We start from the raw sequence: 15,470 nt of genomic DNA on the forward strand, positions 1-15,470 counted from the left end.
ATGGAATATATAAGAATTCCCCATCAAATAATAAACATATTTTAGAAAAGATTAATGTCTATCAAATCCATAATTCGATTATCTTTTTTAAGAGAATCCCAATCCTCCAAAACCTGCTGACTGTCGTCAAAAGGAAAACTTATATTCCCAAATAAAAAGTCGAAAATTTATCTCATAAAATAACAAAGAGAAGCTGACGAAAAATAACAAAGAAAAAGAAAAGCTTATCTACAAACATTCTAGACAAACAAAATAAGAAGAAATTCTTAGTCGAACCTAGGAATGGTCGGTCAATTTTTCCGGCCTTGGAGATTAATTTATCAAGACTCCTAATTAGGCAGATTCCATAACGATTTAGCATTACACAAACAAAAGTGGTCCCAAAAAGCTAAAAATGTTTCCTCAAGAATACTAGTTAGACAAAAAAAAAGCTAATGGCTGGAAACAAACCATGATTTCCCAATAGATCCTTAGATATAAGACTGGATTTATCAAAGACTAGACAACCTCGGTTAACTAAGCCATGACAATTTGACACCTCGTAGAGCTTCTTGGGAACAATTTTATTTCGTTGATGATGTTGCAGAAAGTCGCACTCAATGTCAGTTTCTTGAGACATGCACAATTCGCTATGAAGTATTTTGCCAACTTCATCTTACTTGATGTTTTCGGGAGTTCCTTTTGTGCGTTTGCAAAGTACCGTGTCTTTAGGTGAACAAACTCAGTACCGTGTCTTTAGGTGAAAAAAACAACTCAAGAGATAAATGGAAACACTGTGGCACTAATGGAAGATCAACCTGCTCCGTCTTTGGAAGACATTCAAATTCATGATAAGAATATAACCGAGAGAGGTTTGAGTTTTCTTTATCACAGATCTCAGTGTGATTTGAATGAGAGCATGATGAAATGAGACGAACAAGGACGACACAGTGTAGATTTGGACAGCTCTCAAGGAAGGTTGGCAACATTTCACACAAAGTGTCTTGGAAGTAAGCATGCAAGCAAGCCAAGTTAGTAAACTGAGGTAGCTGTTCCATCTTGCAGTAAACACAAATAACCTGAGCAGCGAGAAATAAAGTAATTCACTTAGAAATGTGACAAAAGAAACTATACAAGCTTAATGCTATTGAATCAACCATGTGTCATTACACCTCAACAGTCTTTGCAGAGATTGTCATGTCGCTGACTATAGATGCTGACTGTAGATACCCCGGTGAAAAATTTACCAAGCATTGTTATCTTGAACGAATCATCTGGTTCCAGTGATTCATCATATTCACATTTAGGTTAACATCACTAACCTTGGGACCAATATTGTGTATTATGAAGTTGTCAGATCGGTGATCAATGAGAGTCATGCACTTAAGTTTTGGAGCATCGATGGCCAAAGCATAATCTATACCATCATTGATACAACCTTCGCAAGGGCCGGCCTCTATTTTGAACTTTTTCAATGACTTGGAAAGCACACACACAGCTATTAGACATTCATTGGGCTCACGGACTATGTTTTAACTCTTTAAGAACATGACAATTTGATATTAAAGTTTACACAGTTGGATCACCATCGAACTTGACCATCTCAAGATGCATAATTTTGACACAAGGCAGCGGAACAGATTCAGGATGATCCAATAACATGCGGTACAGAGTTAAGTCCACCAATATCTCACATGAATACAAAGATAGAGGCATATCAACTAAGTAGTCCTGACAGTCCTCATTCGCTTTGTTAGAAATATTAAGAGGACAAACTTTACGTCTAACCACATCATCTATCAAGACTTTAAACACGGTACATCCAGCTCGTATACCTCATGGATAAACTTGAATCTATTCGAATGCAGCTCATTTTCACTTCCTATAAACATATCTACGAAACTCACAAAGTTATCCTCTGCCTCTAGGAAATCGTGGGAATCTAAATCCACTGCAGGGACTTGTAACCAAAGGTTTATCCATCATTGCGTTAAAAGGATTGTGCAAACCGATTCCTTCAGAGAGATCAGAGAGTATCTGACCCAACAATGAATCAGGTAAGTCGCTTATCAAATCGGAGCTCCTTCGATTCTTTTTGACAGAGGTTTCTTCATCCATGTCTACAATCCTGAAATTTAAAAGAATAAGCATGAAGAATACAATTTCAATTGAAGACATAAATAATAGACTTTGAAGTATTTTAAATGATTTGATGATGATTTTAATGCATTTTTCTAATTCTTTCATTTTAGATTTTAAAAGAAAAAAAAATATTTGATAGACACTAAGCTTTATCAACTTTTTGAATTTTATATAAAAATGCACAAAGAAAGAACATTTTTACTGATAAAACTAATAAAACCATAATAATTTCAATGCCATATAGACATATAATCATTTTAAGAAGTGGAATAAAATTCTACTAACAAAAAATAATAAAAAGAAAATTATTTTTATATAATACAACTATATCAGAATATAAAAAGTTTGTTTCTCTATTATAATATGAATTACAACAAATGATATACTTTGTCATTTTGTCAAAACGATAATATAAATTGATGACGAGTATTACCTTTCCAAATCTATCCTACCAATAAGTTTGATGTACATATCTAATAAAGAAATGCTGTAAAATTATTTTTAAATCCTAACTTAAACCTTACGAATTGTTTTTTTTATACTTTATAATTATTTTTTCCATTAAATTCTTTTCAAATACAATTACCATGAAATACACCAAAATTGAATAACACAAATATTTAATAGAATTCGAAATTAGTGAACTGAATAACACTAGAACATAAAGTATTTTAGAAGAATGATTTCAAATACATAATCATATATTCCATATGGAAGCGGAGCTACAAGTTTGGTTTGTAAAATCTATAGGAGTTTGTTTAAGTTGCTGACAAAAAAAAAACCTATAACACAAAAATTTTAAAGAATTTATGAAATACATAATTAAATAACATAATAATTTAATTTAAACTTCAAAATTCTCTCAAATTAAGTTAACTTATAAATTGAATATCTCATCTAAGACCATTTACAACCTTTCTATTATAGAAGGGAATTTGCTCCATTGTATGTCTATATAATAGAGTTTTTCTATTTATAGGAGAAAATATAGAAAATACTATTTTCATCCTCAAATGTAGCGGCAAAATAGTACTTTGTTTTTTTACATTTTCCACTAGAGAACTCTATTATAGAGTCATACATTGGAGCAAAACCAACTATACAATAGAGATTTCTATTTTAGAATAAAACTAGTGTTACTCATGTGCTACACACAGGTCAAAGTTATTGTGTTTTAAATTATTTTATCATAACGTTTAATCAACAAAAATTAGTATTTTAATCAAATATTGTAACATGAGGGTTGTTGCATTGAAACAAAGCGGTTAGAAACTGTAAAACAAAATTTTTGTGTTGTTTTTAAAATAAATGATGGTTATTTATCTATCTTATTCTACTCATTTGAAGATCGTCTCGGTTAACTTATGCCAAGAATAACGGGTGAAATTCTAATATCGGAGAGGTACTGGGTGTATAGATGGAAAACATGAAGCCATTAAGGTACAATTATTTTTCTGAATTAATCAAGTTTTGTTACAGAAGCATGTGATCAGTAGATAAATTATAAACATAGTATATGATCTTTTGTTTTACAGAGGAAGTAGTATGAAATCTACAGCATGTATCCATTAATTAAAACCTCTATTAACAATACATTTTATCCTCTAACAATTCAACTTATGTTTTGCTTCATTGATATCCCGAGTCACACATGTTTTGTGTTAAATGTAGTGGTAATTGTCCATAAGTTTTTGACTTTATAATGTGGTGTTATACACCATTCCTGATGATGCTTTATATTTTTTTGTAAAGAATATATTATTATGTGCAGCAATTTATATGGTTGGAATCAGATATTTGTATTTTTCATGTTTTCAAATACTCTAGTTTTCTCTACTTAAATGGAAATATAAAAAGTTAACATTTATATCAACACAGAAAAACATAGTTCAAAGAAAAAGTATAATAAGCATTTTGAAAGATAGGAAACAAAATATCACTAACCTAGTATATTTTCGTAGTTGATTAAACCTTGTCCACTCTAAAAAAATATGAAGTTTGATTTGCCTTTTTTCTAAAACATTGTGAAAATTATCATCCTCATGTGTAGTTTCCTATATTCATATAAAAAACTGAATGGATTCGTGACAATATGATTATAGTATAAGAAAAGTTTTTATTGTTACCTTAATTTTGGATATAAATTGCTGCAACTTTTTCTCTGGTGCTTACTGAAAATGAATTGATGGTTTGTTTCTTCAGATTTTCTTCGTTGTTAGCAACTTCCCCTTCTGTCATATTTGATGTTGCTTCAAGTTTGTTGATGATTCATGAAATATATTTACTGGCAAACATAGCAGAAATCCCTTGTCATCTTCTTTCAAATATGTGTTCTCCATCTATAAGAAATAGGTAACATAATTTTTAAAATATAATTGACAAAAACAGACATGAAACTTAACTTAGGAGACTTGGAGTTGCAAGAACACGTGGGATTGATTGCTCATATTTTTCCATCGCTATATAATAACAAAGAAGCACTTACTGTATCCTTTTTGATAACGTGAACTGGCTCCTGCTTTTGATAAATCAATTACAAATTACGCAATCTTTGGTGATAGATAAAGCGTAAAGAAGAAAACAGTGAGTTTTTAAATTTTATAGAGAAGAAAATAGTTGAAGAACGAAGAAGTTAACTAAAACGTGAGATGAAAATTTTGAGAAAAATCAGGAATTTAGGTAGTTAAAGATTTGGATTGCACAAAAATACAAGATGAAGAAAATACAATTTTAATTGTTTTTTTTTAAGCTTTGCCATGTGTCAAAATTTTAGTGGCCATGTGAGTTGTGCGTTAATATATAAGTTTCTTTCGCTAATGCTCAACCAGACGTGGGGATGTGTTTTGTCACTCTTGTTATAGATCTGGAAGCTGATGTTTCCTGCTGGCTTGCAACTTAGATAAGTAAGAAGAGGGGTGTAAGGTGGCGCGTGAAGCAGTCTTGCCGTGTGGGTGACTCAGCGTCACTTCTTACTCGTGTGAACTTTAGAGACTCTCCTTCGAAGGCGCCCTAGAGATAATAAGGCGGACGCGTGTTCGTCGGATGAAATTATGCGTGTGCTGTTACTTTTTGACTTCTGAAGGATCGTCTATGGTTTGGATGGAGAAGGAAAGGGTGGTGCTTCACCCACACCAGATGAAGCCTCAGCATTAGAGTAAAGACGTTCTATAGAAGAAGCTGCTCTTACGGTTCTTGTAAGTGGAGTGTGGTGAGTTTTAGTTTTCCAAGTGGTCCTCAGGAGAAGTTCAAAGACCTGGTGGCAAACACGCTTAGGACTTGGCATTCGAAGTACCGAGTGTGGCCCTTCTCCGATTTACAGATTTCCTGGCTTTGTTGTGAATGATGTCACTGCCTCGACCCGTCTTTCCAGATACAAAACCTCTGTCCCAAGCTCTCGTTTGATTCTAAGTAAAAAAAACGCGTCTCTTTCGGGTGTCGAAGCAAATGGCCAAGCCTAACAGTCCAATCATTTGTCCCATTTGCTATGCTCTAATTTGGATTTATCATTATAGGATTGTCGATTAGCTAAGGATATGTTTTCTTATCTGTTGTAGTGGTAGAATTAGAAGATGGTCTAAAAGACAATTTATTCCGGGATGAATTTGTTCTCACAGTGATGTAATATACAATGATGCTTTGATTAGATAGCGTAAGGACCATGACAAGTGTTCCTAGGTATTACTAGATTTGGGTTTTGTATGTTAACATCTATAAACAGTGATAATTTTGTATCCACATTTGGTAAATAAAAAATTGATGATTAAGTTAAAAAAGAAATTGATTTTCTCGGTGGAGAAGAAGAAGAAGAAGAAGAAGAAAAACTACAGTGATCAGATACACGTCGCTCACGTGACACTACACGTGGAGGATAAAACTGACAGTCACCGACGCGAGCGAGAGATCAACGGACGAGATCTCAGCTTATGATCACAACACTATCACCGCCAGTCACGTTAACTGTTACACCATCCATCTTCTCGAGTTATTTCAAATCTCAGTTTGTTTACACTGCGTCTCTTTCTCACTCTCTCAATCAATCAAGCAAGCAAGGAAGCAAATACGGGAGACGGGGGGAGATGGCAGGGTACAAAGTGGAAGACGACTACGATTACCTCTTCAAAGTTGTTCTTATAGGCGATTCCGGAGTAGGCAAATCCAATCTCCTCTCCAGATTCACCAAAAACGAGTTCAACCTCGAGTCTAAATCCACCATCGGAGTCGAGTTCGCCACTCGGACCTTGAAGGTTGATGATAAGGTCATCAAAGCTCAGATTTGGGACACTGCTGGTCAAGAGAGGTTCGCTTTTCTTTCGTCAAGCTAGATCTTGCTCGAGTAGTGTATTCCGCTTTGAGTTTCGATTTGCGTCATAGCTCCTTTGCATAGATCTATCTTTTTGGTAACTTGGATTGTGGAAGCTTGCTTTTGATCGCTGAGTATATGACAAAATTTGAGCTCATGAGACTACATTGGAATTGAATCTGTAGGTCTCTTTAGATGGTGATTATTCAATGTATCATTCATTCACTTGCTTCTATGCTTGAGCCTTAGGACTAGTGAATGTGTTCACCTATTCTGATTCTAGAGAGTCTGTCCGTTGACTCTTTGTACTCAATGGTTGACTGCATTTGACCACCATTGAAGGATACATTATGGATTTAGCTAATAATGTAACTGTAGATAAAATAATAGACTCTCTTCTGAGAATAAGTCTTGTTTTTGACTCATACAACAGTGATTTGCTTGAGGTGGATGATTCTTAATTGAATGGATGAACAAGAGCATGTGAACTTTTCTGGTTAATGAACTTGCTCTCTTTACTAGTAGAGTTGCATCCATTTAAACGATTGTTTTCACTGCCTTGAGCCTTCTTTGACCTAGCAATTTAGTTTATATCCCTATTTTGGCAAAAAAAAAAAAAAAAATGGAAACGGGATCAGTATGCACGTCCTTGTGTCCTTGATCTAGATTTGGGATTGGCCCGAGATTAGGATGATGAAAGTTAAAACCTTTATTATCACATTTGCTCACTTTATCACTGATTCTCGGCACCATCTTAAGACTTGGTTTGGTTCTGGTGACAGGTACCGTGCCATCACTAGTGCATACTACCGTGGAGCAGTTGGCGCACTCCTAGTATACGATACCACCCGCCGTGCAACATTTGAGAACGTAGACCGGTGGTTGAAAGAGCTCAAGAACCACACAGACCCAAACATTGTGGTGATGCTGGTTGGTAACAAATCTGACCTGCGCCATCTACTAGCTGTTCCGACAGAAGATGGTAAATCCTATGCTGAGCAGGAATCGCTGTGCTTCATGGAAACATCTGCCCTTGAAGCCACCAACGTGGAGGACGCGTTCGCAGAGGTTTTGACGCAGATTTACCGCATCACTAGCAAGAAGCAAGTCGAAGCTGGTGAAGATGCGAACGGGTCTGTCCCGAAAGGGGAGAAAATCGAAGTTAAGAACGATGTCTCTGCTCTGAAGAAACTCGGTTGCTGCTCAAATTGAAGGCTTTTTGGTTTATATATGTTGAGAGAGAGAGAGAGAGAGAGAGAGAGAGAGAGAGTTGTAATACCCGAAGGTCCATTGTTTGGTTATGTTATTGTTTTGTAATAAATATAGACATCTATATGAGTTTTACACTATACATAATTACATATGATAACAATGTTTTAACTTTATTCCAAAGTATTGTTGGTCAACCAATTTGTAACTTGAAAAATCAGCAGCAAAAGAACCAGAGCCGGGTTAAACCGGGTCGGGTTGCGTTATGTTTTGGTCGTCGGGTTAGGTCTCATTTCGTTTCCTACAGAACATAGAAGCGACAACGTTTGAAAAACAAACTCCTGAGAGAGAAGAGAGAAGAGAGAAGAGAGAAGAGAGAAGGAGATAGCGATTAGAAGGAAGAATGATAGAGGAAGGTCCACCGGCTCCGAAGGTTCTCCGTATGGTCTACTTCGTCGGCGCCGGATGTAAGTTAGATCGAAACTCTTATAGGCTTGTATTTTGATCGACTAGATCGATGATTTTGACTATGTTCGATTTTGGCAGTTTTATGTACTTTCGCGATCAACAAATGGCGTGAGATGGAGAAAAAATCAAATCTGAAAGAGCAGGAGAAGAATCAGCAAGCAAATGGAGGAGGTTTATTGCATCAAATTCCTGCAGATTCGGTTCAGAAAGCAATGAAATGATGATTTTTTTTTTCTCTTTTGTCTATTGCTATGTTCCAGATGCAAAAGATAACGCAACTCCAGTTGTATCTTTGACCTCAAAGTTTGCATTTTCTTTTATATTTTCCCTGAATTTTTGTTTTCCTCTGATGAACCTCTCTGCCTTTCCTTTAATCATCTACAACTGTGATATCCGGACGCTAAGTGAGAATCAAGTTTCGATATTGATTTTGTATACGACTTATCTACCTGTTTAGTGTTGGGATTTTTAGTTTCCGAACTTCAAAATAAAGTTTCGTCGCTTTCAGTATCGAACAAAATAGCTTTACTAATATTTGATGTTTACCAGTGGAAGTCTTAACATCTTTTAGTAACCCTCTAGACCGATAAAACTCAGTTCAGTGTCCAGTTTGGAGCTGAACGTAACAACTAATAACTGCTCAGTCCCCGTTCACGGTTCATAGTGGTTGGTTTGTAGTGAATCTCCACAAGGCAAAAAGAAGATCATGTTATTGATGTTGACACACTAATGCTGCCAATAATGTCCAACTTTCTTAATCCTTCTTTATATTTTGCGTTAGACCAACGCGTCGTTAAAAGGAAAAATAAAGAAAATTAAAAGGAAAAAGAATAAAAAACAATCAAGAGGGGTCACAAGACGAGACACGACGTAGCATCCGTTGCTAGCTAGCTTCGTTCTCTCTAAAATAAACCCTAAATTATCCGCGAGATCGATCGAATCCGATAATGGCGAATAGTAATCTACCGCGAAGAATCATCAAGGTGCGTTTCCCGATCTCTTAAAGTTGCCAGCTCATCGGAACTTATGATCTGACTTTTTCTTGTCTTCTCGGATCTGGTAGGAAACTCAACGGCTGCTTAGTGAACCGGGTAAGCTCTCATCGCTTCGTTATATCCCTGTTGATTTTGATATAGCTGCTATTATGAAATTGAATTTAGGAATATTGGTTGTGTGTGTTGGTGCAGCTCCGGGGATAAGTGCGTCTCCGTCAGAGGAGAATATGCGATATTTCAATGTTATGATTCTTGGTCCTACCCAGTCTCCTTATGAAGGTACTCAAGATTAAGTCTGCTGTGATGATATCTGCTGTGTTCATTTACCAGAACTAATTCTTGTGTATTAACGTTCATTAAAATGTTTATTAATTGGTATTTTTTTTTAAAAAAAAATTATCCTCAATTTGTAGGAGGAGTTTTCAAGTTGGAGCTCTTTTTGCCTGAAGAGTATCCTATGGCAGCTCCCAAAGTAAGTTGCTTCAACTTTTGTGAGTTTTACTCATTTTCATTTCATGTTTCTGATGTTTTGGCTGCATTCATTACATTCCATTGTAACTTTGAGTAGAATTAGTGTAACCCAACAATATTGTATGAACGCATTGTAAATGACTATCAAGTTGATTGTCTTTTACACATTATAATTTTTTTTTTGTTTTATACCGAATGCGGTTTATGAGATTGGTTACTGTGGTTCGTCATGACTACTTCAAATGCTTTTTCACTTGTAAGATTAGACAGCGTATCCAAATTTCAATATTGATATAGAGTTTGGCGGTCTTATCATTATGTAACACAGGTTAGGTTTCTCACCAAGATTTACCATCCTAACATTGACAAGGTTTGTTGCAAAATTTATACTATTTTATTTTCTCTTACTATCTTTATATATCCTTATGAAACATGTTTTGTATGCTTTCATTTATGTATATATAGCTTGGAAGAATTTGCCTTGACATATTGAAAGACAAGTGGAGTCCTGCGCTACAAATAAGAACTGTGCTCTTGAGGTATAGTTGATATTCCATAGATTTACTCTCTCTAGTCTCTAATGCATAATAATAACAGTTGTTAATATCAATTATTGAAACTTTATGGTTCTCCAATGGTGGTTTAAAAATCAAGTATTCAAGCTCTTCTAAGTGCACCAAACCCAGATGATCCACTCTCTGAGAACATAGCTAAGCATTGGAAGAGTAATGAAGCTGAAGCTGTGGAGACAGGTGATAAACATGATCTTAAAACTGTCAACAAATCTTTGTTCCTCTATAATCTGGTGAATCTCATATCGTTGTGAACATATATGCAGCTAAGGAGTGGACTCGTCTGTATGCAAGTGGCGCTTGATGGGGGGAGTGCAACAGGAGAAAGATCATTGTCATTTAAATAAGATTATATATGGTGAAACACTCTATCTCAAGGTTTTATCCAAATCCTTCTTTTCTAAAACATGGAAAAAAAAAGATTTGTACTCTCTGGATATGTATAACTACTAGGGAGGATTTAAGACTAGTTTACCCATATTTGCAAACTAACTTTCTTCAAATGTGCTTGCGCTTGCTGTGTTTAGAAATATTCTCTAATTATTAAAGCACTGCTAGATGATAAAGTTTGACAGGTTGTGAATGAAGGCCAGTTTGGTGAATGGTTAAAGTAGAGAGAAATGTTACTATTACAGATGTATGAGCAGGCTACCAAAATGAAGCAGATTATTTTGGTCAAACGTAGAAAAAGGTGTAAAAAATCGTCATGATGTGGGATGAGATTTCAATTTGTTTGTTTCTTTTAAATGGCTTTATATAAACTGGCCTCGTTAGTTGATGGACGCCTCAAGTAGTAACTGAGGCTATTGGCAAGAACCTACAATCAAAATGAGATTTTGCTCAATAAGCGGCAAAAATAAGATCTGAAAGAAAATACTCACCAGCTCAACTAACACTTGCTAAGATGGTAAACAAAGGTTAAATACGAGTCTCGCGACTTTGGAAATTGAAAAGATAAAATATGGTTCTATCATACGGATTAGAATGGTTACGATGGTCGTAACTCGTAAGTACCGAACCAATTCTACAGTAAGTGGCAAGTCATACATGTCAATAATACGGTCGGGTATAAACCGGATTTGGGTATAAAACGTAATAGTAAAGTCTTACATGAGCCCACCTCCTTTACGTTCGACCTTTCACGTCGTTTTGTGGTTCACGCGTCAGACACGTGTGGTGTCCCCACCACGTCTCACTTGCCGACTTGCCTTGGCAAACAGTAACCTTTGTAACACATTTTGTCAACCACAAGTTTTGTTCCTTAAGTTCAACTCACCTGCATTATTTAAACACACAGAGAGAAAGAAACATAGAGAACCTTAACAACGAAAATAAACACATGGCCGGAAAATTAATGACATTACAGGTTTCTCATCTGCTATGCATATCTTTAGTCATCTTCTTTGTATTCTCTGTGAATGTTGTCAGTGAGGAGGATTACCAGAGAGTGGTGCCTCCGGAAGATAAAACGACTACGGTTTGGTTCTCTACGATCAAACAATCTGGTAATGATTACTGGGCGAAACTCAAAGAGAGTTTAGGTCGTGGTCACGCCCGCTTTTTTCCTCCGAACATAGAGTAAGTAGATACTCGGTTCAAATAGTCAGTCTTAGAGATCATATAATATTATACTCCATTTGTTTCCTATTTTTCTACCGTCTACTTTTCTTCAAAAGTGTCACTAAAACATAATTTAAATTTTATTTATTTAATTATTAATAAAATAATAAAAATATATAACTTTGATTATATGCATAAAGTTAAAGTATATTGTGAAACAATGAAAATTCTCTAAAACATCATTAAAAAAATAATAAAACGGAGGAAGTGAATCGTAACTGAGAAATACGTGGTTTCTAGTCCAAGTAGCTTCTTTTTTTCAAGGCGGGTTATTTTCTTTGCATTTGTGTAGTTTTAGAGGAAAGGATGATGCATCAATGGGAGCAGGAGGAAAGATGAAAGAGGCGGTCACAAGGAGCTTCGAGCACAGTAAAGATACGGTGGAGGAAGCTGCCAGGTCAGCAGCGGAGGTGGCGTGTGATGCGACGGAAGCAGTTAAAGAAAAGGTGAAGAGGAGCTTTTCCGGCAGCGAGACGACTCAGCAGCAGTCGGATGAGCTCTAAATACGTCGTCTTTCTAGCTCATGTGTTGGTTGTTCAGTTTCGGAAGAGAATCGCAACATCTCATACTTGTTTGATTTCTACGTCGACTCGCGTGTTTTTTCTCTCGAAATACTGGAATATGTACACGTCACATGAGGGATTTCAGATCTCATATTCAAATAAGTTCTGTCCTAAACCATTGACTCACAAATATCTTCTTTTTTCTTTTGTCAACAAGAGCAAAATATCTATTAAGACCCAAAATATCCATCTATAAAAAAGTGTGAATATCATTATACAAATGAGAATTACAGTGGCCATTGATCGATGTTATTTTTCAATTATCTTGATCTTGTTGAGATGCGAAACAGCTATACAAATTAGCCTCGGGACGGATCGGGTATCCGGACAACTTTAAGGTATCCGGATCTTTATCCGGTTGATCCATAATTTTACTATCCTTATCCGGATCCGGGGTTCTCGGATATCCACTGGCGGATATCTTTCTAAAAATTGTAATATCCGGCGGATATCCGGATCCAGATTTGGATCCTTAAAATAAATAAATAAATAATATTTATATTTATATTAAAAATAATTTAAAAATAAAAAAATATATAATGTTTTTAATTATTTTGATGTATAATATTAAAAAATTTAAATAAAATTTACGTATACTATTATAAAAATGAAAATATATTAAAAAGTTAATTTTTATATATAGATATTACTATTTCTAAAATAGTTATTAATAAAACTTACTGATCCGGATATCCGGACTAAAAATCAAGATATCCGGATCCGGATCCGGCTTTGACGGATCCAACATTTTACTATCCGGATCCGGATTCGGCCCCTCCGGATATCCGGATTTTCGGATCGAATCTCAGATCGAATCCGGATCTCGGATAAAACTCTGAAGCCTAATACAAATTATATAAACAAAATAAACTTAATATAATTATCCTTTTATAATTCCTAAAAAAAAGGATTACGATAAAAGGGGAAAATGCTCTTCTTATCCTTTTATCCACAAAACCAAACCAAAACTCGTGTCTTTATCTTTTAATTACAGCTTTGTTCCCGAAAGTCAGAAACCGTTCGTCTCCCCCCCCTCTCTATCTCTCTCTAGATGGCTCGTTCCCTCTCCCTTCCACTTTCTCTCTCTAAAAACCGACTCACAGCAGCTGCAGCCTCCTTCCTCCCTTCATCGCACCTCTTATCCATCCGATCTCAATCCTCCGACCGTCGCGGCGATCTGTACGAATTCGACATCGCCGCGTCGCAATCGCCCTCGGATCCGTTAATTCAGAAGCTAGAGGACGCCGTTCACCGGATAGTCGTCCGAAGATCGGCACCCGATTGGCTCCCGTTTGTTCCCGGTGCGTCGTACTGGGTCCCTCCTCCTGGATCTGGATCTCAGACTCACGGGATCGCTCAGCTCGTCGCGAAGCTGGCTAATCCGTTAACGGACGAAGAATCTCTCTCCACCAATTCGTCTCGCGGATGGCCTTCCTCTGATTATTTCCTTAAAGGTTCGTACTTTGGGTTTTGATCGTGTTAGTGCTACATGTTAATGTTATGTTAATTAACATTTATTTAATCTTATAGGTAAAAAGGCCTAGCTTTGTGGTGGTGTAACAGGTTCATACTTTGGGTTTTGATCGTGTTAGTGCTACATGTTAAATGTTATTAACATTTATTGAAATCTTATATGTAAAAATCGTAACTTTATGGTGTAATTGGTTCATTTGTAATTTTGTGGTTATTCTCATTAACGTATTGTTTTTTTGGTCGGTTAGTTTAGGTGTGCAGCCTCTATTGATGGAGACTAAGACCGAGGCGACTTCAAATACAGAGTCTCACTCCGAGGATGAGGAAGGGTAAAGAGAATGCTACTTTGAAGAATCAACCGGCGCGTTTGGGTGGGTTGTTACTTAAACTAAAGGTCTGACCTTTTTTATTGAATGATCATGTATAAAGAGTCAGACGTCTGATGACTTTTTGGTTGGGTTTCATTAGATAGAAGAAATAATGAAGCTAGATCTATTGGATCTGTAGATTGTTATGAATATGAGCCGGGGTGATTCTGATGACGACTGAACCAAGTCAAGTGCAAAGACTCGCCATATAGACTGCTTTACTAATCCTGAAATGTAAAAAAAAAAGAATAATAGTAGTTAGTTGTAGCCATTTTACCTCTGTTTAGTGTAATCTTTTCCTTTTTTAAAAAGCTGTTGTATATATTTCTGTTTCATTGCTCTTTCAGTTATGTAACCAGTTTATGATAAACTCGAATGAATAAAAGGGGAAAAAAAATTGAGCTTTCACTTTTAAATACAATGCCAGCTAGGGAGTTTCGGTAGGGTGGATGCTGTTTTTCTTAGGTTCGTTATGACTCTTAAGGTTAGGAGATTCGTTTTAGTGATCCTTTTGCATTTGATCTTTTTTTTTTTTTTATGAAATTTTAAATTTATTGATCATCAATGAAAAGAATAGTTATTTACAAAGGACTAAAGGCTGAAAGTGAACAAGAACTCTATGATCTATGTATGTGTTCTGTACCACTCTTGCATAACTTTCTTCATGCGTTATTTCTCCTAATATCTGGTAGCTAAAAGCCGATTATGTATATTTTTATCAATAATCTTCGTCAATTGGTGGTGGTGTCTAGGTTTCTTGAGATGCCTTCTATCATTCTTTTCTCTCCATATCATATATATTGTAGCTTGAAACACTAACCTCAATAGAATGTAGTCAAGATAGCTGAAACTATGTGTTGTAAAGTGTTCAAGCGTACTTACCCAATCATGATCAGGAGGTCTTCCCAGTAGCGTGCCCACAACTTCAGTCCAGAGAGTGTAGGTATATAGACAAGCAAAAAACAGATGGTCCCTTGCCTCGTTTGGTTCTCCACAAAACAGACATCCTTGCACCAGTCCCCAAATTCTCATACGGTCACCTGTTGACAATCTATTGTTTACTGCCAGCCATGTGATTAAAGCAAACCGGGGGACTCCAAGATAAACTTGTTTTGTAAAACAAGGTGAAGATACACACGCAGGCTTTTAAATTGTTTGGTTTATATTACAGTTTATCTGGTGTTTATTTTTTATTTTTAGATATTTCATTTCTATAAATACATAAAAGAACTGTACATATACGTTATACAGTTTCCTCGAAACTCAGCCAGCAGAAACATACAACTCACGGCAAGAATCAGAAACATCAA

The 15,470-nt window shown here is 35.9% G+C and overlaps 5 protein-coding genes and 1 pseudogene across 28 annotated transcripts; 5 read left to right on the forward strand and 1 right to left on the reverse strand.

The window, feature by feature from the left end:
- Positions 1–516: 516 nt before the first annotated feature.
- LOC106413566 lies at positions 517–3,807 on the reverse strand (annotated as a pseudogene).
- Positions 3,808–6,098: 2,291 nt separating this feature from the next.
- Positions 6,099–7,806, forward strand: LOC106416150 (ras-related protein RABA1b-like). Its single transcript, XM_013856986.2, has 2 exons — positions 6,099–6,418; positions 7,204–7,806. The coding sequence occupies exons 1-2, from the start codon at positions 6,198–6,200 to the stop codon at positions 7,631–7,633; spliced, it is 651 nt and encodes a 216-aa protein (XP_013712440.1). The 5' UTR covers positions 6,099–6,197; the 3' UTR covers positions 7,634–7,806.
- Positions 7,807–7,813: 7 nt separating this feature from the next.
- BNAC08G38120D lies at positions 7,814–8,431 on the forward strand. The gene is made up of 2 exons (XM_013856987.3): positions 7,814–8,097; positions 8,177–8,431. Exons 1-2 carry the CDS (start codon positions 8,034–8,036, stop codon positions 8,317–8,319), a joined length of 207 nt encoding a protein of 68 aa, XP_013712441.1. The 5' UTR covers positions 7,814–8,033; the 3' UTR covers positions 8,320–8,431.
- A 413-nt stretch (positions 8,432–8,844) lies between these two features.
- Positions 8,845–10,639, forward strand: LOC106416250 (ubiquitin-conjugating enzyme E2 36). 2 transcript variants are annotated; one of them, XM_048765196.1, is made up of 8 exons: positions 8,845–9,081; positions 9,162–9,189; positions 9,286–9,372; positions 9,507–9,565; positions 9,893–9,934; positions 10,030–10,103; positions 10,219–10,316; positions 10,403–10,639. In XM_048765196.1, the coding sequence occupies exons 1-8, from the start codon at positions 9,046–9,048 to the stop codon at positions 10,438–10,440; spliced, it is 462 nt and encodes a 153-aa protein (XP_048621153.1). In that variant the 5' UTR covers positions 8,845–9,045; the 3' UTR covers positions 10,441–10,639. The 2 variants fall into 2 exon arrangements, with proteins under 2 accessions (XP_048621153.1, XP_048621152.1); XM_048765195.1 differs by having other exon boundaries at positions 8,891–9,081; positions 9,162–9,372.
- A 777-nt stretch (positions 10,640–11,416) lies between these two features.
- LOC106416249 lies at positions 11,417–12,434 on the forward strand. The gene is made up of 2 exons (XM_048765197.1): positions 11,417–11,714; positions 12,049–12,434. Exons 1-2 carry the CDS (start codon positions 11,476–11,478, stop codon positions 12,257–12,259), a joined length of 450 nt encoding a protein of 149 aa, XP_048621154.1. The 5' UTR covers positions 11,417–11,475; the 3' UTR covers positions 12,260–12,434.
- An 830-nt stretch (positions 12,435–13,264) lies between these two features.
- Positions 13,265–14,568, forward strand: BNAC08G38150D. 23 transcript variants are annotated; one of them, XR_007327226.1, is made up of 4 exons: positions 13,265–13,773; positions 13,850–13,954; positions 14,041–14,186; positions 14,261–14,568. XR_007327226.1 is itself a non-coding variant. In XM_048765199.1 (3 exons), exons 1-2 carry the CDS (start codon positions 13,371–13,373, stop codon positions 13,861–13,863), a joined length of 417 nt encoding a protein of 138 aa, XP_048621156.1. In that variant the 5' UTR covers positions 13,265–13,370; the 3' UTR covers positions 13,864–13,906; positions 14,041–14,568. The 23 variants fall into 23 exon arrangements, 7 of the variants coding, with proteins under 7 accessions (XP_048621156.1, XP_013712544.1, XP_048621157.1 ...); XR_007327228.1 differs by having other exon boundaries at positions 14,041–14,163; XR_007327224.1 differs by having other exon boundaries at positions 14,046–14,163.
- Positions 14,569–15,470: the final 902 nt, after the last annotated feature.

This window comes from Brassica napus, chromosome C8 (genome assembly GCF_020379485.1).
Source record: "Brassica napus cultivar Da-Ae chromosome C8, Da-Ae, whole genome shotgun sequence".
Classification (NCBI taxonomy): domain Eukaryota; kingdom Viridiplantae; phylum Streptophyta; class Magnoliopsida; order Brassicales; family Brassicaceae; genus Brassica; species Brassica napus.